The 22,553-nt window shown below is 54.8% G+C and overlaps 1 protein-coding gene across 3 annotated transcripts in view; it reads left to right on the forward strand.

The window, feature by feature from the left end:
• The first annotated feature begins 1,879 nt into the window (after positions 1–1,879).
• IFFO2 (intermediate filament family orphan 2) overlaps positions 1,880–22,553 on the forward strand; it is a 49,173-nt gene continuing 28,499 nt past the window's right edge. Inside the window, exon 1 of one of the 3 annotated variants that reach the window (XM_073795141.1) lies at positions 1,880–2,853. In XM_073795141.1, coding sequence (XP_073651242.1) covers positions 2,198–2,853 — 656 coding nt within the window. In that variant the 5' untranslated portion in view covers positions 1,880–2,197. The remainder of the gene's footprint in view (positions 2,854–22,553) is intronic. The other 2 variants (XM_033842331.2, XM_033842328.2) reach the window with 2 other exon arrangements.

Raw genomic sequence — 22,553 nt, forward strand, 5'->3', positions numbered from 1 at the left:
TTTGTCACAGTTTACCCTTCCTCCTCCCCACATCCTCAAGTCCATGCTCTAGTAGGTCTGTGTCTTTATTCCCATCTTACCCCTAGTTTCTTCATGACTTTTTTTTCCCCTTAGATTCCATATATATGTGTTAGCATACGGTATTTGTTTTTCTCTTTCTGACTTACTTCACGCTGTATGACTGACTCTAGGTCCATCTACTTCACTACAAATAGCTCAATTTCGTTTCTTTTTATGGCTGAGTAATATTCCATTGTATATATGTGCCACATCTTCTTTATCCATTCATCCGATGATGGACACTTAGGTTGCTTCCATGTCCTGGCTATTGTAGACAGAGCTGCAATGAACATTTTGGTACATGACTCTTTTTGAATTATGGTTTTCTCAGGGTATGTGCCCAGTAGTGGGATTGCTGGGTCATATGGTAGCTCTATTTTTAGTTTTTTAAGGAACCTCCATACTGTTCTCCATAGTGGCTGTACCAATTTACATTCCCACCAGCAGTGCAAGAATGTTCCCCTTTCTCCACACCCTCTCCAGCATTTATTGTTTCTAGATTTTTTTGATGATGGCCCTCTGAGGTTTGTGGTGAGGATCCAACGGGGAAATGGACACGAGGCCAGCAGCATCGGTAGGCGGGTTAGAGCATGTGTTTGGGGATGGATCGCTCTTCCTCTGGTCTCAGCTGTAAAATCGGGATAACAACTATGGCACCTGACATATACTTAGCACTCAATAATGGGAACTACTATTGGCGTTCAAAAAATTACCATAGATGTTTGCAAACTGGTTTAAGAGACACCAGGACACTGGAGAACTTCGTCTTTACGGTGGTAAATATGAAAACAGATTTGAATGAATGAGTGAATGAATGAATGAATGCGTCCTCTGGTGGGCTCCGCCCTCTATACCTGTTCTGCCCTCAAGCTGCCCCCCAAGCAGTTCGATGGCCCGCTCTGGGGTCAGCTGCATCTCAGCATATGAGTGTGCGGTGGTGGGGAGGTGGTCATTCAGGGCGGGGGCGCGGCAGCAGCCCAGGCTGAGCTTGCGGGTGTCACATTCCGGGAGGGTCTTCGCTCAGTCTCCCCACTCCTGTCCCCACCATCCGTGCGGCACATCTTTGGACCCGAGGACCAGCGGGCTCGGCATTGCCCAGGCCAGTCTCGGGACGACGAGGCCCGCAGTTAGAGGCGGGGGCAAGCGGTAGAGGAGCGCTCCCGGGTCCACCGCGTGGGGGACCTGCCGCTGGAAACGCTGCCTTATCTTGGGAAGGTCGAACTAGGCCGCCCCAGGCTGGAGTGGGGGTGGGGTGCGGATACACCTTCGGAGGCTCTGGTCCCCCGGCTCTTCCAGGCCGAGGTCTCCCTCACCTCGTGGTAATCTGGGGCCGGGGAGTTGGGGTGGGGTGGAAGAGAAGCGGGGTCTCCTTGACAGAGGACGTGGGGGAGGGGACTTCCTAAAGGGGGAAACGAGCGCTGCCGTGGCTGCTTGTCCCTTTAAGAGGCCGGGCTGGCTCTGCGGCGGTTCCACCTAACCGCGTGCCTGGTGCAGCTCTGCGGTCTGTGTCCCCGGGCAAAGAATCCGAGCCCGGCTGGAGGGCTGGACCCGGCGCAGGGGAGGGAGTGGTCCAGCCCGGAGCTGGGCGGAGCCAAAGCTGCAGACAGCAAGTCCACCGAGCCGAGAAAACGGTGGAGCCCGGGAATGGGAGGAGCCACGGGGCCGTAGGCGGGGCCCGGCGCTGCGGGCCTCGGGGACCCTGCCTCCAGCTTTGGGAGCGCCGCAGAGGAGGGCGGGGTGGGCGGGGCGAGCTTGGGAGCGGGGCCTGTGTCTGCAGTGGGCGGGGCCCGCCGCAGAGGGGCAGTGCAGGCTGAGAGTCTTCTGCGCGCTAATACCGCGGAGCCTCCACAGCGTCTCTGACAGCCCCGGCGCCGGTACCAGCGATCCTCGATACCTCGCGCAAGCCGCCGCGGCCTCCACCACGACCGAAGTCCAGTCCCTCGCCTCGGCGCCCACATCGGGGGGCGGTCCGGCTCGCTGTCTCTGCGGAGGCCGCATCTGGCGCGCATCTGGAACCGACCGGCAGGTCGCGCTGGATCCTGCGCCCTCCCTGGCCCGGCCGCGCCGGGATCCCTGCCCGGAGCTGGAGCCGCACTTGGAGCCGCGGGCTCGGGTCCCTGAGCCGCGTAGCCGGCGCATGGTGAACTCGCTGATATTCGGGGAGATGGCCTTGGCCTCCGGCTGCCCGCCGAGCGGCTCCGGGGGGACCTGCCCTGGCGCGGGTGGCGGCGGCGGGGCCGGGCCAGGGCCATCGCCGGTGACGGCGGCGCTGCGGGACGACCTGGGCTCCAACATCCACCTACTGAAGGGGCTCAACGTGCGCTTCCGCTGCTTCCTGGCCAAAGTGCACGAGCTGGAGCGGCGCAACCGGCTGCTGGAGAAGCAGCTGGAGCAGCAGCAGAGCGAGCGCGAGCGGAGGCTGCGCTACAAGACCTTCTCCCGCGAGCAGGCCGTGCAGACCGGGCCCGAACTGCTGCAGCCACCCGCGCCCGGCGGCGGGCACGGCAGCGGCGCGGCGGCCGGAGCCAACGCCAACGCCGCGGCTCTGGGCGGCCTGCCCCCCGGCGGCGGCTCGCAGCCGCAGCACTACGGCCGCCTGCCCGGGACCATCTGGAGCTACACGCAGGTGCGGCGCACGGGCGGCGGCGGCGTGGAGACCGTGCAGGGCCCTGGCGTGTCGTGGGTGCACCCCGACGGCGTGGGCGTGCAGATCGACACCATCACGCCCGAGATCCGCGCGCTCTACAACGTGCTGGCCAAGGTGAAGCGCGAGCGCGACGAGTACAAGCGGAGGTGAGTGGGGCCCCGCTCCTGCCCCCGCACTCCCGGCCGGGGGGGGTCTTCCCTGTCTCCGCGGCCAAGGAATGTGTGCGTTCGGGAGGGGCCGGGGGCGGCAGCTGGTCCTGGCAGGTGGGCTGGAAGCTGTATTTGCAGAACGCCCTACACACGCTTGGAAAACTCAGTTATCTAGTTCCAAGAATGGGAGCGGGTGCTAACTATGGTGGGGGACACCTCCGCTCCGTCACTGGACCAGGCACATTGTTTTCTAGGTGACATAGTGACCATTGGTGTTTTCCGTGATCTCATCTAATCCTCATGGCAACGCAAAGTGTGGGGCATTCTTATCCTCATTTTGTAGATGAGAGAACCGAGGCACAGAGATGCAAGTGACTTGCCTAAGATGGCTTGGCTAATAGGTGGTGAAGCCAGGATGTGAACTACTACCTGGCTAGTCTGTCTTCCAGCTTAGGTATTTTCCCAAGGATGTAGGAGGTGGGCTCTCCTCTGTCAATGGATGAAAAGAAATAACTCTTAAGTAATCCACTGGCTTCTTGTTCCTTGAATTAAAAAGTCATGTGTTTAAGAATGGTCGGATCTGTCCACTGAGGCCAGGGTCTGCTGTCTTGCTCCAGCTCTGTAAGGTCCAGCTGGCTGGGCTGGATAACCAGACCTACATCAGACTGGCCACGAGCTTTTAGAAACAGCTACCTTCACCTCTCTTCTCCCCACCCCCAATTCTCATGGTTTTTTGGACCCCAACAAACTCAGCCCTAAAGGCCCACAGAAGGAGATAACCTTAGGCTGGAAGACTGGGCACCGAATGGACCCAGACCACTGTCTCTGCTGGACTATGGCACAGACTGCCTGCTGAACTGGCTGGCACCTTCCTGCCCAGCCCAGATTCCCTAGCTGGGAAACTGACATTGCTTCCTGCCTGCAGCCTGGCTGACAGTATTGTCAAATCGGCCTTCTGATAAGAGTAGAGGGGTCTGTCTGGAGCATCTCAGGCCTGGATAGGGGCAGGGCCCTCTGCCATCCCAGGCATGGGCAGCTCTGCCTTGGGAGCTGTGGCTCTGAACTTCAGGGCTTGGAGGATGCACTGAGAAGCTTCTTTCCTCCATTCCTCGAGTCCTAGTGCTCACATGAGCACAGAGAGCTGGGCATGGGTCTCCTTCCTTTTCCTCTACTGGCAGGCTGGCCACTGGGCGGGATTCAAGTTCCAGCTCCATTAGCTGCCTGTGAGAACCACTGGCTGAACCACGTGGTCACGGAACCACTCGGAAGCCTGTTTACTTATCAGAGAAATGGGAATAATAAAATCCATCCACAGTTGCCCAAGGGGTAGGTAGGCTGGTGGTGCTTTTTGGAAGGTATACAGTAATCAACTTGACATTATTAAAGATGATTGGCTCTGTCAAGCTGTCAGGGAGCAGTTGCCTGGAGTCTCAGGTCTCTCATGCAGGGCCTGGCTTCCTGGAGGTAGGTCTTGGACCCTGCGGGGAGCAAGCTACTCTTCCGGGCTGGTTGTTTCTCCTGAGGACTTGAGAATGGCCTGGCGCCTCGCCATGCAGAGGCCACCTCTCTGCCCCTGCTGGGCAGCTTCCTCGGGGTGGGGCAGAGAAACAGGCGCTTGGTCTTGATGGTGAAACTTGGAGGGATGGGCCCTTCTGTCTGCCACTGTTGATTGTGTCGTCATGCCCCAGGCTTGCGCTGTGTTTGTTTTATTGTGTGTGTGCTTTGGGGATCTGGCTACTAAGGAGATGAAAAAACTGTGCCCAGTCTTAGAGGGAGATGGGTCGGCATTGAGCAATGCCCTGTTCAAGTTGCACCCAGGGTGTGGGGTGTGATGTCAGCTTCTGGCACTGGCCTGGAGTGACATGGGCGCTGCTGAGACAGGTGGAGTGTGGGTGTCTCTCTTCCCGCCCTTCTGGGGTGAGTGTGTACCTTCTCTTTCCCCATTTTTTTTCTTTTTTTTGTGAACTGGGGAGACGCATCTTTTCTGAAGTTGATTCAGGGCTCAAGTTGGATTTTTTCAAAGCAAGTTTACTCCCGTCTTTGAGCCTCAGTTTCCCTATCTGTAAAAGCGAGAGGAGGGTGGTCTAGAACTGTCCCTGAAGCCCCTGGCTGCCTCAGAGATACCTTAGGCAGTTCCTTGAATATTAAATAAAAGTTAATATTAAATAAAAGTATTTTAAAAATGTTAAAATGGTCATAAAAGTGTGCTCAGTCACTTTTAAGTTCTTACTGTTAACTCATGGAAGTCTACTTAACATTGATTTGTTAGTACTTGGCCTCAAGTTAGAGCCTTCCCCTGCCTTCTCTTTGTCAGAAGAGTACTCTGAGATTACAAAGCAAACTGCTTAAAGCTGGTCCCGTTTGTAGCTACTAATCTGTGTGAGTCAGGATTTTCTTAATACTCTGTAGCCAAAACCAGAGATAGAATTAAAGCGAAGGTGGACCTGTCATCCATAATCCCAGTTCTAAATGTTAATGGATCAAAATAGCCTCATCAACCTCATGGATTGAATTTAGAGTAGGTAACTGTTATATCATTGAGCCTACAATATAAATTTATACAAGTAACATTCTGTTTTTACTTGTTTCTGTATTTGGGTTTATCATAAGAATTTTCTTTTGGGAAGAGGACAGGCGTATGATCAGCCTTTTGAAAAGCTTAAGAACCACTGGGTTAGATGATCTCAAAGGGTCTTCCCAGCCTTGACAATATGTAAATCTGAGTTTGAACTCCCTGCGCACTTCTGATCTCCTGTTCATAAGAGAATGAGACCAAGGTGTTTACCTGGGCTCTTGGCCACTGAAGGCTTCAGATCGTTCCAGGATATCTAGCATGGAGCCCCAAGCAGTGGCCAACAGAAGGAGCCTGTGCCGGGAAAGGAAAGGTTCCAGGCTTTCCTCTGGTCCACCTGGAGGAACTCGCAGCCTTGGAGATGTTCATTCTGCGTCTCCAAAGGGCAACCTGGGTTGTGTAGCTCAGTGTTCTCCAAGCTGGGGACTTTTGGGGTTCCACCTCCATGAACTGTGGCCATATTCATGTACCACCATCCATATTATTTCTTACGTAAAATATTTTATATAGCCTTATGGGGTATAATTTACATATCATAAAATTCTCCCATTTTACGTGTACAATTCAATGATTTTTAGCCAGTCCACTGAGTTGTGCAACTATCAGCACGATCCAGTTCTAGAACCCTTGCAACACTTCTGCCCTTTTGCAGTGAATCCCTGTTCCCACCCCAGACCAGGCACCACTGATATGCTTCCTATTTCTATAGATTTGCCTTTCCTGGGCATTTCATATACATGGAGTCATACGGTATGTAGTCTTTTGTGTCTGGCTTCTTTCACTTAGATGATGCTTGTGCAGTCCATCCATGCTATAGCTTATATCAGCCGTACATTCCTTTATAATGCTGAATGATATTCCACTGTATGGGTAGACTACATTTTGTATATCCATTCACATACATAGTCAATAAAATGTAAATTTAACAAGTCACCTGTGTGCTACGTCACATCATCTTGTGTGCTGTCAGTGCTACAGGATCCGTGCTTTGGAAATACCAACCCAAACCAGAGCCCCTGGCCCGGGGGTGACTGGGCCCTGGCCCCGATCACTCCTGCTTTGGTTTCCTTTTGGTCCAATCAGCTCTGAGCTCTTTACCATGAGGGAAATGTGGTCACTGAAACTGTAGCCGACAAGGTTGTCAAGCATTGATTTGAAAACCAAAACAAACATCTCTACCCTGTCACCATGCAGTGCTACCAAAATACCCTGCTCTGAGTTTGCAAGCTGGGGGGCCTTTCCCTGGGAGATTCCTGCTGAAACTAGATAAACTTTAGACAGGCAGAGAGTTTTCTAAATGGGCATCCTAGAGACCCAGACTCCAGGTCTGGCTCTACCATTAGGCGCTGTGTGACTTCAGGCCAATTCCTGCCCTCTCTGAGCCTTAGGTCCCCTACCTATACACAACAGGTTTCCTTTAGGTGATCCCTGCCAGCTCGCTCTACATTTCGGTCTGTGATTTGGAGGGGCCCAGTTCAGGGCTGCTCTTTCTGCCTCCTGAGATGACAGTGTGGCCTTTCTCTGTTCCGGGCCTCCCCCTCTCCTGCCTCAGGCCCCGTGTGGTTTGGAACCAGCTGGTTTTGTTGCCTCCCCTTGCGAGTTGCTGAGTGTCTGTGCCCCTGACTCCAGTCAGCCTGAAAGTCTTGGTTTAGTTTTCCCTGGAGATTTGTTTGAGAGCCAGGATGACCACAGTGATCATTTAGCCTAGTGGTTTGCAAGTGGACTCTTTGGAGCCCTGGAGTCTAGAAGAGGGTGATTCTGGGGACAGTCGGGGGGGCTGACCACCTAGGATTCGGCCAACAGCGAACACAGCAGCTCCACTTTCATGATTCTCAGATTAGTATTCTGAGGGAGATTCGATTGGAAACCAGGGTTTTACAGTTTAGAAGAAAAGAAAGCAAGAAATCGCTGATCCAGCTAAATACTTTCATTTTAGAGTTGGGGAAACTGAGGCCCAGAGGGAGCTGACCCACAAAGCCGAGCCAGGCAGAACTTCTGTCTGCCGTTGAGAGCTTTCTTCCCTGCCCTGAGGGGATGCCCGCATCATTTGCCTTCCACTGGGGCTTGGCAGAATTCTCTCCACCTTTTTATGTGTCTGCCTTTAAGCATTTTTTAAAAGCCACTTTCAGGGATAGGCGGGACTTTTGTCACAGCTATTTCTGATCATGAGCCGGAAGCGGCTGGGCCCGAATGGAGGGCTCCAAAAAGGGCTGGTGGGTGAGCCAGCTGGAGCGTCCCTTGCCTTTTCCCGTCATGTGCTGGGAGGCCCTTGAGCAGGTGGGTGCTGGCCCCTAAGTGCCCCAGAGCCACAAGACTGCCCCGGAAAGCTGGTCAGAGGGCTCCGTTCCCTGCCTCTTCCATTGTTTCCGAAGCTGCTGATACGGATTCTTTATTTCCGATTTTCCTGGGAGGCAGGCTGGGATGGTGGAAAAAGGGATTGAATCCCGGTTCTGCCACTCTCTGTGGGACTATGGGCAATTGCTTGGCCTCTCTGAGCTGCCTGAGACACTGCTTTCTGTAAAAGAGGGAGAATAACTCCCCTAGGGATCGGAAAGGAGTAAATAAGCTCATGTGTTAAGGCACATGAAGCTCCCGGGACGTCCCCCATCCCAGAGCCCTCCCCCCCGCCCCTGCAATATCTGTTCCCTTCATTTACAAGGATTTCTCAGCACAGCGCTGGACTGACACATCCATTTCAGGACCCGTCGTCGCTCTCTGTCCTGTGGAAGGCGCCAGAGATGGTGCCGGGGGCAGAGGGAGAAAGGGCTACTTCTTTGTCCAGCATCTAAGGAGGCTGTTCTTCCTACTCTTAGTGGTTGATTGGTGCCTCCGGGAATCTCTGGCCACCCTCTGCCCTTTCTCCCAACCTCCTTTAAAAGAAACACGCCCCCCCCCCCCCCCCCGCCCCCAACCCCAACCCCAACCCCGCCTTCATTTAGCTCCTCAGTATTCCAAGTCTCTTGGGTTAGGCTGGCAGACTCTTTGGGAACAAATTTGGGAGGGCTTTTCAGAGCCTCATGCTAGAAGGAGGGGAATGAGGTCCCAGAAAAGAAAAGGAAACAGGAAGCAGGAAGCAGGGATACAGCTGACACTGAAGATTCCTTCTCCCAGGAATTTGAGGCGGGGCTTTTGCCTTGGCCACCGGATACAGGCCCCTGGGCCCCACCAGCTTACATACACACACACACAGACACACACGCATACGCACACACGCACGCACGCACGCACAAGCGCGCTCTCAGGCTCTCTCTCCAAGCCCGTGGCTGCATCCCCACACATGTCGGTATTTGAAAGACATGGAAGGGTAGACCCAGAACTTTCACACATCCTTTGCTGCTAAGAGATGCATGGACTTCCAAGGGTATTGATTTGAACCATGCCATGTGTCAGTGATACCGGAGGCTGCGGACTTTGCATGTGGAGTCCTGGCTTTCGATCACGTTGATGAGATTCAACCGGGTTGGTGCTCCGTTTATTTCCCAGGCCCTAGATGGCAGGAGGCCCACGGCAGGGAAGGAGGCAGTCCTATTGTAACCTCAGGGTCAGGATATGTTGCTCTCCCCTGACTTTCTTGCATCGGGCATTCCTGAGCACCCACGGCCTCCCCATCACAGGACCGTACACCCTGAATTGTAATTGCCTGGGATGTATCTGCCCCCTCCACTGACTGTAAGCTCTGTGGGGGCCGGCTCCGGGTCTGTCTTCTTCGCCGTGTACACAGAGAACCCATCCAGGGCCTGGGCAGAGTCCATGCTGAGCAAGTATTTGTGCAGTGAGGGGCGCTCTGTGCCCGGCTGCTGCGTGCCGGTAGGCCCCAGTGAGGCTGGGTTGACACAATAACTGACACGCATGGACTCCACATCGGCGGACTCACAGCTTGTGGAGGGCAGGGTCTGGACCTGGAGTCAGGAGACACGCGCTCCAGTCCTGACTCATCAGTTCAGCAAGTTTGAATGAGTACCTGTCTCCTGGTGCCACATGCTGGGCCGCCGGTGCAGGAGTTAGAAGCTGAACGAGCCTGGGCTATCACTTTGCCTCTCTGAGCCTCAGTTTCCTCATCTGGAAAAGGGGGATGCTGAGCTCTGTGTCCCAACATTGTGAGAGCAGTAAAGGGGCTCACAGAGCTACAGTACGTTGTAGGTGGTGAAGTTCCAAGAGTTACGCAGCCAGATTTCACAGGGCAGAAGGGGGGAGCAGTGCTGGCTTTGTGAGTTGGGCAGAAGTCAAGAACGGGGCTTGAACCTGGGGAGAGGGTAGTCCATGACCTTGCTGGCAGCATCTGGGGGTTGTGAAGCCTCTTGGCAGGACTGGTGCTTAGAAGATTCCAGGCCAGGTGGGAGGCTGGTGAATATTTCTGATGCTGCCGCCTGCCTGCCAGGGCAGTGCCCTCCCAACCCCAGTGGGCACCCATGCTTGGCTTCCTGGGCAGGATGTAGTTTCTTGCTCTAGTTCTTGGTACAAGAGTAGTTGTCACCCAATACTAAATCTGGCAAATGCCTCAGGTTCCCTTGAGGGCCTGTGGCCTGGCTGAGCCCCCTGGGGTGTAGCAGGGGCCAGTTAGAGCCCTGTGGAGTCCAGGTCGTGGTCCTGGCTTGCCTAGGGTGTTGCCCACCTGGGCGTGAGGACACTGGGAAGATGGGCTCGCCCAGTGCCCTAGGAACAGTGTTGTCTCTATAACTCTATTGGAGTGATCTGCATTCTGTGCATGCCGTTTAATCTCTTGCACCTTGATGTGTTGCTCTGTAAAGTGGGGATAAGTTTTCTTATGCGTTCTGCTCCCCAGTGTTGTTATAAGAATCAGTTGAGGGGCTTCCCTGGTGATGGAGTGGTTGAGAATCTGCCTGCCAGTGCAGGGGACACGGGTTCAATCCCTGGTCCGGGAAGATCCCACATGCCGCGGAGCAACTAAGCCCGTGCGCCACAACTACTGAGCCTGTGCTCTAGAGCCTGTGAGCCACAACTACTGAGCCCGTGTGCCTCAACTACTGAAGCCCTGCGAGCCTAGAGCCCGTGCTCCACAACAAGAGAAGCCACCGTGATAACAAGCCTGCGCACCGTAATTAGGGAAAGCCCATGCACAGCAACAAAGAAAGACCCAACACAGTCAAAAATAAATAATAAAATAAAATAAATTAATTTAAAAAATAATAAAATAAATCATAGTGAGTTCATAGCCACCATTAATTGAGTACCTACTACGTGCTAAGCTCTGTGATGAATTCTTTAAATAAGTGAGATTTAATTATTAGAGCAATTCCAAGAGGTAGGATTGATTCTGTTCATTTTACAGATGAGAGTTTCCGAAGGGTGAAGAACTCTGCCCCAGATCTCCCAGCGAGTCCAGCCTGGGTCTCCAGACCCCAAGTTCAGTGCCCTGCCTGGCAGAGGCGCAGGCTGGCTTCGTCTCATGCGGCCTGGAGGCTGGTGATGCTGGCACAGGGTGGAGGAAGCAGACGAGAGGCAGGCTGAGGTGTGGGTCTCCCCAGCACCTGTCACAATATTGCTGGGGCGGGTGGCGGAACAGGAGGTGGCCACCATGCAGGGAAGACTTCCTGCTGTGACTTTAGAGTACTTCTGGTGAAGCCAGTGAATCACTGGCAACGCAGGCAGATGAGCCTCCTGGGCCGCCACAGAGGGCAGGCCAGCCCCCCTGATCTCTGAGGATTGAGCTCTGGGGAGGGGGAGTTCCTGGGTTGGCAAATCTAGGCTGGGAGACCTGGGGGTGAGGGTGGGGGAAGGGATGGCGAGCTAGGAACACTAATCGTTACCTGTCAGGCACTTTCCATGTGATCTGATTTAAACCTTGTGAAAACCCTGCACGATGGAAACCGAGGCTCAGAGAGGAAAATTAACTTGCCCCAAGTCACACAGCAAAGCCAGGACTGGATGTGGGTCTCAGATTCTAAGTTTCAATGCTCCTTTTCACGCCCAGCGCCTGAGCACTCCCAGGGCAGTGGTCAGGGGCTCACTGCCTGATGACGAGCAGGAGAGAGCAGTGGACATTCTGGTGGCCAGAGGGAAGCTGGGCTCAGGTCTGACTTTTGCTTTCGGTTGGTGCTGTGACCTTTGCCAGGGTATAGGGAACTTGTTACAGTCATTCTGTGCCTCTTGTTGGGGAAGATGAGGTTGCTGGGTGTGGGTGTCTGAGAAACCAAGGTTCTGTTCTCTGGACAGTGGCTGGGCACCCACCGTGTGCCAGGCCCCATGCTGGGCACCGGGGTGAAGCAGACACAGCCCCTGCCCTCAGGAGCTCGGTGTCTGGGGACACAGACAAATGGGACAATGTCACGTGACAAGTACCTGCCCAAATAGTGCATATGCATACCAGAGGCACAATAAATAGTAATTAATTTTAAAAATATTTATATACCATGTACCCTTTGCCAGGCTCCATTCAAAGCAGTTTACAAATATTTAATTTATATGACCTCATAACAACTCTATGAGTTGAGTACTATCATTAGCCCATTTTAGAGATGCTGAAACTGAGCCATAGAGACATTGAGGGAAGCCAGGCCGAGACAGGAAGTGGGGAGCCAAGATTCGAACCCAGGAAGTCAGGCTCCAGATCCAACCTTTTATCCTGTGTGGTACCCGGGAAGGGGCATGTGCATTGCAAGCAGCTTTCCTGCTCTGAGCCTCAGTTTTCCCTTCTGTGTAATGGGGGTAATAAATCTGGCCTCATGAGGCCGTTTGGAAGATTAAACGAAGTGATGCCTGTGGAAGCATCTTATAAACTGTTGAGTGCTGTGCCCATGGTGACTAAGTGATCGGAAGCCCTGGGCCACACCCACACTGCTGTTTCTTCTCCAACTTCTCATGCAACCTGGGGCTACTTGAAGTTCCATGAAAGGTCTTGTCCTCCCCTTGCCTTTATATCACATCTCCCCTAGATCCCAAGTCAAAGGACAAAAACCTTTGGAACTAAACAGCTCGGAGCAGAGCGTTTGTGTGGAACTTGGAAGCTGGGAAGAGAGGAGTCCAAGAGTGTTTCCACTGCTTATCAGCTCCGTGACCTTGAGAGAGTCGTTGCTTCCTTACCTGCAACATGGGGATGGATAGACATATTGCATGGGTGGCATGAGAAAGGGACTGAGGTGACGGCCCTCAGACACTGGCAGCTGCTGTGATGATTTTTAAATTAATTTTTATTGGAGTACAGTGGCTTTACAATGTTGTGTTAGTTGCTACTGTACAGCAGAGTGAATCAGCTATATGTACACATATATATCCCCTCTTTTTTGGATTTCCTTCCCATTTAGGTCACCACAGAGCCTTGAGTAGAGTTCCCTGAGCTATACAGTAGGTTCTCATTAGTTATCTGTTTTATACGTAGTAGTGTGTATATGTGCCAAGATGATTCTTCAGTGAGGCTGGGGGTCCTGGGGAGAGAAGCAAGGGGGCACTCCGGTGGCACTGGGGCCCTGGCCTGGGCTGTGCTGGGTCGGGGCCGTCTCCAGGGCGGCTCTGAGATGCTTGCTCAGCGCTCTCTGGCCTGCGTGCTCTGACTGCAGGATGTGCAGGTGCACACAGCCCCCTGCTCATCTGCTGCGCGACGGAGAGACGCCCCCACAGTGGAGACACTGCCTTCCACCCTCTTAATTGGCATTTTTATTACTTGGGTTATTTAAGGAGTTTCTTGGCTCGCTGCCACCTGTTTGCCGTCTAGGGGGAGGGGAAGAGCTGGGTCTAAGTGGACCTTGTGAAATTCCCCAGCAGACAGGCCTCTCTCTGGGCAGAGTCGGTACATCTTCCCGGGGCCCACTGGCGCCCCCGTTTTGTCCCCGCCTGCTGTGGTTAATGGGCAGAAGGCCATCCGGGGGCAGGGTGTGGGTGGAGACTGAGACTGGAATAGATGTGGGGAAAGCTTGTTGCAAAGTCAGAACACTGGACCAGAGAGAGAGCCTTGGAGCACTAGGCGGGACCCTGGTGGGACCCTGTAGTGCCTGAAATCCAGGGATTCCGGAAGACAGCTGAGCCAGCTTAGGGCCAGTCAAGGAAGGCTTCCTGGAGGAGATATCAGCTGAGTTGTGTTTTGAAGGTCCAGTAAGAGTGGAAGAGAAGGGGGAAGGGTGCTGCCGGTAGAGAGAACAGCTTGTGCAAAGACCTGTAGCTGAGATTGCCATGCTGGTGCACAGCCCAGGCCCGGGCTGGAGTCAGGACACAGCCAGAACCTGGCCTGCCTGCTCTTTCTTCTCCACCGTTCTGGCCTGCCTCCCTCCTCATGGCCTTCTTGGCTCTCTTTGCTCTGTTTTGCTGTCTCTCCTCCTCTCTCCTTTCCCTCTTTCCCTTCTTTCTTGTTTTGGTCTCTGTTCCCTATGGCTGGAGGCAGGGGAGGGCTGTGAGGGGTCTCTGTCCTCCACCCCCGCCCAATGCCAGGCCTTGGTGGGGGGCTTTTTGTTTGCTGCTGGGCGTTGTGAGCCCGTGCGTGAGCCCATGGGTGTGCGCGTGTGTCTGTGAGTATGGGGCCGAGAGCCTCTTTCTACCCGCTGTGGACTTGGAGGACCTGGGGTCAGGACCCCACCTCTGTCCAAGGCAGACCCCTTGTACTATGGGCCTGGGGTCTTGACATCAGTTTGGGTGACAGGGGAGGTTGCCTGGTGAAAGGGATAGCTGCCAGGTTAGAGGTCAAAGCCGTCATGGGGGCCTCAGCCTCCCCCGCCCCTATCAAGGTCTAGGCCTGTGATTAGACACCGGTTGGGGAGTGAGCTGGGGAGGCTAGGCTGCTCACCTTACCTCTCCCGCCTGACTGCCCCACCTGCCCCTTCTCCCTCACACCTGTGCCTTCTTCATACCCTCTGGTGGGCCCAGAGGGTTTGAGGCTCTCTCTGAGGTCATTTAATCTATCCCCCTGCTTCTAGGAGACGTCGTTCCCCTGTCATCCCAGATGACTAAATGTGCCTGGTGTCTTTTGAAGAAGACCTTCTGAGAGTCCGTCCCTCAGTGTTTTATCTTTTTCTCTCTACCCCCACCCACATACCCATGACCATTTTACAGATGAGAAAACTGAGGCCCAGAGAAGGAGAGCAGCTCCCTTGAGGTCACACAGCACAGTAGGGGCTAGAACCCAGGTCCCCTAAACAGGGTTCCTTTGAAACCCTTGGGCTAAGGGATCCTTCTGGAGGCTGCTGGTCCTTTAAGGAGGGCTTTGGAAAACTTGCAGAGGCCAGAGAACGTAGAGTGAAGAGGCCTCAGAGCCTGTCAAAGTGGAGCCCACACAGACCGATCCGTGCCCCTTGACCAGACATCCGGGTCCTCAGTGCTGCAGATGAGGCTCTCTTGGCCTACAAAAGAGACACCTGAGGTCACCTTGGGTTTGTCTCCTCGTAACCAGAGGCAGTTTCCTGAGATAGGCCTGGCGTTGGCATCTTGGGGTGTTGACTGAGTGGCCGACTGACCTACTGTCCCTGTCTGCCAGCCGTGTGCTCAGCTGTGCATTTCTCTGTGCCTTGGTTTCCTCTTGTGTAAAATGGGATGACGAGACCCAGAGGGTTGTTGATGAGCCTGGCCCACTGAGGGCCATTCCCATCCCCTTTTCTCTGGGGTGAGCCCTGGAGTTGAAGGTCTGAGAACTTTGCCCACAGTGAGGAGTTGGGTGAACCACAAAGGCTGATCCCCCAGTCTTTACAAAGACCATGTTTCTTGAGTCCCCAGCCTAGGGCTGGGCCCTAACAAATAGTATGTTTGGATCTGTACACAGTTTTCTATGGAAAGTCTTGATATTACATTGCAACTGGTTTGACACTTGCCTTTAAAGAAAGTGTTGATGTTTAAAACATCAGGACTTACTCAAGTTGGGAAAACTGGGGTCAGAGCTCACCAGGCTACTGACAGAGCCACGATTAACCTGATGCTGAGTTCAGGGAAGCCCCAACGTGTAGGTTGTTCCTTTCTGGGCCTTAAGGCATAATACATCCATGGGGAAATTAAAAAGAAATTATTTGTTCACTCTTCCTCGGCTGCATTGTCAGCCTGCGATCGGGGCCTTCACTTGGGTGGGAGCTCTGATCCTGGAGTGAGATCGCCTGGGTTCCCATCACCACCCCAGGGATGGGTGTAAAATGGGGATGACATCTGTAAAATGTCTGTAAAATGGGGATGACAGCCTTAGCTCACGGGTAGTAAAGAGGGTTCAGTGTGATGGTGCACGCCGAGGGCTAAGTGGGGTGCCGGCCCCTGAGTTGTTATTGCTCTGTCCCTTCTGTCCCAGCCTGGCCCTCACCAGCCCCCAAGGCCCCACACAGTGAGAACTGCCTCTTCCCTCCCCGTTCCAGCTGCAGAGTGGCCTTTGTGTTCAGAGCACTTCCTTTCCCCAGCAGAGCTGCCTGCTTGGCTGGCAAGGAGGAGGTCACATCCCCTGTCCTCCCCAGCAGACTGTCAGCGCAGGATCACTGGTAGGGCAAGACCTAGCATTCGAGGCTGTGGCCAGCACAGTGTGTCACCTGCAGCCTGTGGCTTCCAGTGGCCTTGCTGGAGAGCGGTCTTGAATGGGGAGTCTGTCTGTGTCCCTGCCTCCCTGGGGAGGGGCCCCCTGAGTCCCAGCATCCTTGTGCGGATACGGAGGCAGCCTTGGGACCCATCCCTGGCCTGAGGTCTCACTGTGAGGCCGGGGCAGAGCTGGGATTTGAACCTGAATCTGGTGGACTCTTGCAGAATAATTCCGGCCACACTCCCAGGCTCAGTCTTTCAGGTTGAGGAATGGGCTGCACGTTCCTGGCCCTGGCCCTTGGGCTGAGATACAGGAGTTCAAGTCCTATCTTACACCTCAGGGATCACCGGGGCAGCTCTTATTCCTGAAGGCCATGGGAATATGGCTCCCGGGTTCTTGTCCAGCCCACTGACTATCGCTGCAAGGCTTTGTGGGTGAAGCACCCGCTCCCAGACCTTGGCAGAGAGGTGATGGACGTTGAAGGCTGTCCTGGCATTGTTTTTCCAGAGTTGATGTCAAGGCAGCTGGTTTAGGGTTTCGCCTCTGAGACAAAGGCTGTTTTGTAGCTTCTGTTGGGTTTTAAGTCCAGGCATGTCACCCTCGCAAGGTGGGAAATGAGGTGGAAGGGATTGCAGAGAAACTCTGGGAGGCTTCACTCACCCTCACCTCCTCCAGGAAGGAAGCCAGGATCTCATAACCCCATTATACTCCTCTAGCCGTTCCCCGAGCACATCCCATGTGCCTGTTGCTGTTCAAAACTTCACGGATGTTTTGAACTGCACAAGACTCTTGAACCTCGCAAGACTCTTGAAGGGTAGCTGTGGTTAATGCCCACTGTACAGATGAGGACACAGTCTCGGCAGGTGAAATGACTTGTTACTTGTCATGGCCAGAAAGTGGCAGAGCTGGCATGTGAACTTGGGTCTTAAAAGATCGTCACTGGGGTTCCATTACTGTCTAGTCTCATTTCAAACCCAGCTTTGGGAGGGTGCTTCAGGAGGTTGAGGCGCCCCAGGGAAAGGCTGGAGCAGATAGCTGATGGGATCCATAGCTTCCCTTCTCAGGATGTTGGGTCACGGTGCTTGGAGCATGTGTTGCATATTTAAGAATGTGTGTGTGGGTGTGAGCACAAGTTAGAGAAGGGGGCTGGACGCTGGAAGGTCTATAGTCATGGAAAGGTGATTCCAGGGAGCCCTTGAGGGCAAGTGTAAGGAATCATCCCAGGGGACACCTAGGACCTTCTGCTCTTCTTTTTCAGGAATTACTCCGCTTGATCATTCATTCATCCATCCATCCATCCATCCATCCATCTATTCACTCATTCACCCATCCATCCACCCATCCATCCCTCATTTTTAGGGTGCTTGTGCTTGGCCCTATGCTTGGGCCCTGGGGATGATGCTGCGTGGACTGGAAAGGCAGACTCCTATCCCTAGGCAGCTTGCCAAATGACTGTGAAATCAGACTTGCAAGAGTCCTTAGAGATGTTTGATTTCTCCCCCAGCACACACTTTTCAGAGGAGTAGTGACTTGCTAAAGGTTACACAGCAAGTTGGTGGAAAACCTAGGACTCACAGCCAGGTCTGTGGATCCCAGCCCCGTGTTCTTGCATCTCTGCTGTGCTGACAGACGGCTCCACTCCTGGCTGGCAGCCCTCTCACCTGGCCCTTCCTTCCTTGGCTATTTTGATGTGTTCTCGGGCTTTTCTGGAGTCCTCTGCAGCCTCTCTCCTGAGAGACATCCAGAGATCCTGGTTGGACCAGCGTACAGGCCCCAGGCTGGAGCTGGGCCTGGCTGTGCTGTACCCTGAGATGACACCGTTGTCCACTTGGAATGTCAGGTTGGCTGGGCACCCGAGTACAGAGACTCTGAGGCCCTGCTTTGCTTGTGGACTCCAGCTTGCTGTCCCCAGAGGGTCTCCAGGGGTCATCTGTTCCTCCCTTGCCTTGAGGGTAGGACCTCTGCAAATCCCACTTAAAGGTTTTACTGCCTGGGAAGGACATTCCAGGGCCTTCTAGCATCCTTGTAGGCTTTCCCATTGGGAAATGCTTCCTGGTCTCTAGCCATAATCCCATACGCTGCATTTCCCCTTGCTTAGCCTTCCATTGAGTAGGGAAATGGGTGGGCACTGGCTGGTGAAGACCCTTCCTGAGTTCTCCAGGCAGCATCCGTCCCCCACTGAATCTCAGAAGCTTACCTTCTTCCTGCCTGAAGTTCCTCTTGACTCATGCATGCTCTCGTTGGGACATGCTTTTTGTGTAGAAAGGATCTGGCTGGTCCCTCTAGGATTCCACAAGTTCCTGGGGGAGCTGGGGGCGGGGCACGGGGAGGAGGTACATGTCTTCTCCTGGAGTCATGGAGCCCTCTGAGCCGGAAGTGGCCCTGGAGCCCAGGGATCGCCCTGGCCCCACCTTTCCTGATGGGGAGACTGAGGCCCAGAGAGGTTGAGCAAGCATGTCTGCGGCCATTCAGACAGCCTTCACAGGGCAGTGCTGTTTCTGGGGTTTGGGTCGGGGAGTGGGTTTTCCAGCCTGCTAAAGGTAGCTGGTGGCCTTCAGACCTGGCAGTCCCTGCCCCAGATGGGTGTCCTGGAAGCGAGGCAGCTGGCTTCACTGTGCTCCGCGGCCAGGAACCAGTACCCACCCCGCTCACTCTCTGGGTTGGCAGATTCCTGGCGGGCCAGGCCTCCCCTCAGAGCCGGGCAGTGGCACCTCCTCCACTCCCACATGCTCCGTGGTTCCCTCTCACCCCACTGCCTCGCTGACTCCCTTTTGGCCCCTGGGAGGCCTCTTACCTCCAAGGGTGGAGGGCAGGAGGCCTGAGTGTTACGACAGTAAGTAAGTTGCCAGGGGGATGCTAGCTCCCGTGCTGGGGCAGGAAGGGGTTAAGCAGCTCTGTGTGCTGGGGCAGGAGTCCCAGCTGGTGTCCTGGCCCCTCAGGCCAACCAGGCCATCTGGCTTGGCAGACGTCACACCGAGTTTCATCTCTCCCAAGGCAAAGTCACCAGGAGGAAGCCGCCTGCTCCCTTTGTGGGCCTGCTGGGGTGGGCGTGGACCAGCCGTCTGTCCCTAGGAGGCCAGGCAGGTTGGGAAAGGGCCCACCACTGGCAGGCTGCCCAGGGGGGTGGCTGGTGGAGGGAGAGTCTGAGCTCCCAGGGATGGTCAGAGCTTCCTTGTGCAGATGGGTCCCGGGACGGGCTGGAACGCAGGCAGAGCGGGACTTGCACCCGGGCCCTGCTAGCTGCTCCTCCCTGGGGCTTCAGCCCCCAAGCTCATCCGTTCGTCCAGTGCATAAATACCAGCTGAGGGCCTGCATGTGCTGGGTACTCGGTATCCAAGTCTACCAGACAGCGCCCCAGTCCCAGTGTGGGGGAGAGGGACGCAGAGAATGAAGCCTCTGAGGGGCAAAGTGACATATCTCAGCCAAGCCCAGGACCCAGGACCCTGGACCCTGGACCCACCCCCTAGCCCCAGCAGCTGGAAGTGGGATCTGCTCACTAAGGTGAGCAAAGTACCATGAGATGCTTGGTACTCATGATCTTGTATAATCTTCACAACTCAGTGAGGTAGGTACTGTTATCCCATTTTACAGATGAGGAAGCTGAGACTCAGAGAGGTAAAGTCGCTTTTGCCAGGTCACCAGCTGGGGCATGGCCATGGCTGAGTCTCTCTCTCTGACTTACAAATCTTTTGAGATAAAGAGGCAGCAGTGGGGCCGTGGGAGTGGCCTCACCCCTTCCCCCAGGCTTCTCCTTCTCATCCCTCTGTCTTGGACCATCTCGTTTTTGGCTCTTGCTGAGTCCAGGCCAGGGGTTGTGTGGCTGGAGGACCAAGTCTCAGGGGGAGAGAGGCCCCGATTGGCTTTGAGTTGAGAAGGGAATCTGTGCTGGTCCCTTGGCGGGGCTGGGATTGGTGATCGTCTGCCTCCTCCCCCTGGGCTGGGCACCTGGCAGGATCCAGGCAGCTTGGGGACCTTTAGTGTCTGCAGGAAGCCCTGCCCATCCGAGGGTCCTCGGGGCTGGGCCAGGCCTAGGAGAACCTCACTTCGGCAACCCCTCTGTCGGGGCCTAGTGGGGCCCAGGGTAGGGCCTCTGGGCTTCGCTCTTACAGTTTGGAGGTGATGCCACTTGGGGTCTATTCTGACCCCCAGGAGACTGAGGTACATGCTCCCTGACCTTCTCCATCATGACGCCACCTGGCACAGAGAAAAGGAGCCTAGGCTTTGGGGTCAGAGAGACCCGTGTTCTACTGCAGCATCTGCTGCTGCATATGGAGAGCAGAGGCAGGCGAGTCTGGTGGTTATGAGTTTGGGCTCTGGAGCCAGACTGCCTGGCTTTAAGTCCTGGCTCCACCACTTCTGAGCTCTGTGACCTTGCGCACGTTGCTTCACTTCCCTGGGCCTCAGTTTCCTCATCTGTAAAATGGGCATAATAATAGCACCTGCCTCATAAGGCTGTTGTGAGGATTAAATGAGTTGATGGTGCCTATCACATCCTAACATTTCATATCGTTAACTGTTATGATTAGGGAACCTGGACAAGTTGCCTTACCTCTGTGAGCCTCAGCTTCCCCATTGGCAGAATGGGGGTGAGGAAACTAGAGGCTCCAATAAGGTGCTCTGCCAGGGGTGTTACTGTCGCAGAAGGTTCTCTGAGAGTCTGCTATTTTTGACCTCTCTCTCCTCTAGAGGTGTACCCCAGCCCTGTGGATGGATGGGAGGAGCGCTGTGTGTGTGTGTGTGTGTGTGTGTGTGTGTGAAGTGCCCTTCCCACTGGTTCACATCATGTTGAATGTCAGGGCTGCATGGTGGCAGGAGGCTGGTATTAAGTCATGAGTCCATCCCCTTGAGCTGTGTGTAGTCACTAATCCCGCTTGGTGCGGTGACTGCATTCTAATTACCTGTCCGGGCTGTGCCTGCAGCCTTCCCAGCCAGTTATGACACTGATGGCGCTCCACATGCAGGTGGTGGCGCCATGACCCATCCCTTGTTGCACCAGCTGCACATGTAATTGGTTCCTGGGGTCCTTGTCACTCTTCCCTCCTTCCTTCCTGGTGACTGCTCAGGGCTGTCCTCCTCCCTCAGCAGCAGCATGGCAGGACACATACAGGCTCTGGGTTGCAGTCCCTGCTCTGCCGCTGCCTGGCTGTGTGACCTTGGGCACGTCACTTCACCCCTCTGCGCTTCGGGCTTCTCATTTACAAATGGCCTGGGCTTCTGAGCATCCCCTTCTGAGGTCCTGAGGGCTCATGTTCTGTGATTTTTTTTCCCCCCATTACGCCTGGAGCCTGATGTACTTGCCAATCCTCATTTAATCCAAGAGGGGGGTCATTCTCCCCCATTTCACAGGTGAGGAGACTGAGGCACAGACAGGTGACCTGGGGAGGTTTAAACCCAGGATGAGGTGTGTGCCAGCCCTTGCCTGGTGGGGTCTGCTTGGTTGCCGACCCCTCATTGGTCCAGGCGTGCTTAGCTCGGAGTGAGTGACATGGCTGTGATGGGGAGATGGCGTCGAGCTGCAGACCCGCAGTGTCGTGCATTTACCTGCAGGACGGCACGGGTCACTTGAAATAAACAACAGAGAGATCCAAAGTGCACATTAGGTTTCCAAAATAGCCTTGGGAGTTGCTGTTTTTCCTCAAAGCTATAAACATATCCTTGGGTGGGGCTCCCCCAGCCTCCTGGGCACAGAGCCCCTGGGCCTCCAGCTTCTTGGCCTGGTGTCCAGACCCCCTCCTGGCTTCTGGATTTGAACAAGAGATGGAGTCCCAGAGGCTGAGAGCTGCTGACACCAGGGATGGGGGTTGGGTGGAGGGTCCCTGGGGGCTCGGCCAGGCCTGGGCAGAGAGGCTGAGTCCTGGGGACGGAGAGCTGTGAGCACTAACCTGCCCATCGGGGGCCCCATGGGAGGCAGGCGCGGGTGTCAAGGTGAGGGAAGGAGATTGTTGGAGGAGATTAGAAGAGCTGGCAGGGACTGTGGAGGTTGTCTGGGAAACTGAGGCTGACAGGGAGGGGCGGGGTGGGCAGGGAGGTCATGTTCAAGGCCACACAGTGAGTTGGTGCTACACTGACTCCAGATAGGGTCTCCTAAGGAAGGCCCTGGAGGGGATATTCCATGAGCCCTTTATCCAGCGAACATTTATTTAGTTTCTACTGTGTACCAGGATCTATACTGCACTCTGGAGTTGCAGCTGGGAGCCAGAGATGGGTCTCATCTTACAAGGGCTGAGTTAAGTAGAGGAAACGAACAGGTGAACAGATAACCTCAGTAGCAAATGACCAGTGCCTTTGGAGTACAGAAGAGGGGCGTTTGACCCTGACTGAGGAGCCAGGGAAGGCTTCCTGGAGGAGGGGGTATACAAACTGAGGCCTGAAGTTGGCATAAGCTTCAGAAAAAGCTTCAGAGAAAGAAATGACAAAGTGGCATGTAGAGGGAGCCTTCCAGGCAGAGTATACAGCACAGGCAAAGGCTTGGAGGTGTGATGCAGCTTGTCCGGCCGGGCTGGAGGTGCCCTAGGGGACGCTGTTTTATCTTGCCCCACCCTAGCACGTGGCCACTTGCTCCGGGGCTCATCACACACCAGGTGGGAATGTCTGCCCTTTTGGAAGAGAGGTGACGGGGCCCATTTCTCATATAAGCCTGATCGCACAGCCCTTGCTCCTTGGAGAAGGCAGAGTGCCACCCAATGAGGAAGGACA

This window comes from Tursiops truncatus, chromosome 1 (assembly GCF_011762595.2).
Source record: "Tursiops truncatus isolate mTurTru1 chromosome 1, mTurTru1.mat.Y, whole genome shotgun sequence".
NCBI classification, from domain to species: Eukaryota; Metazoa; Chordata; class Mammalia; order Artiodactyla; family Delphinidae; genus Tursiops; species Tursiops truncatus.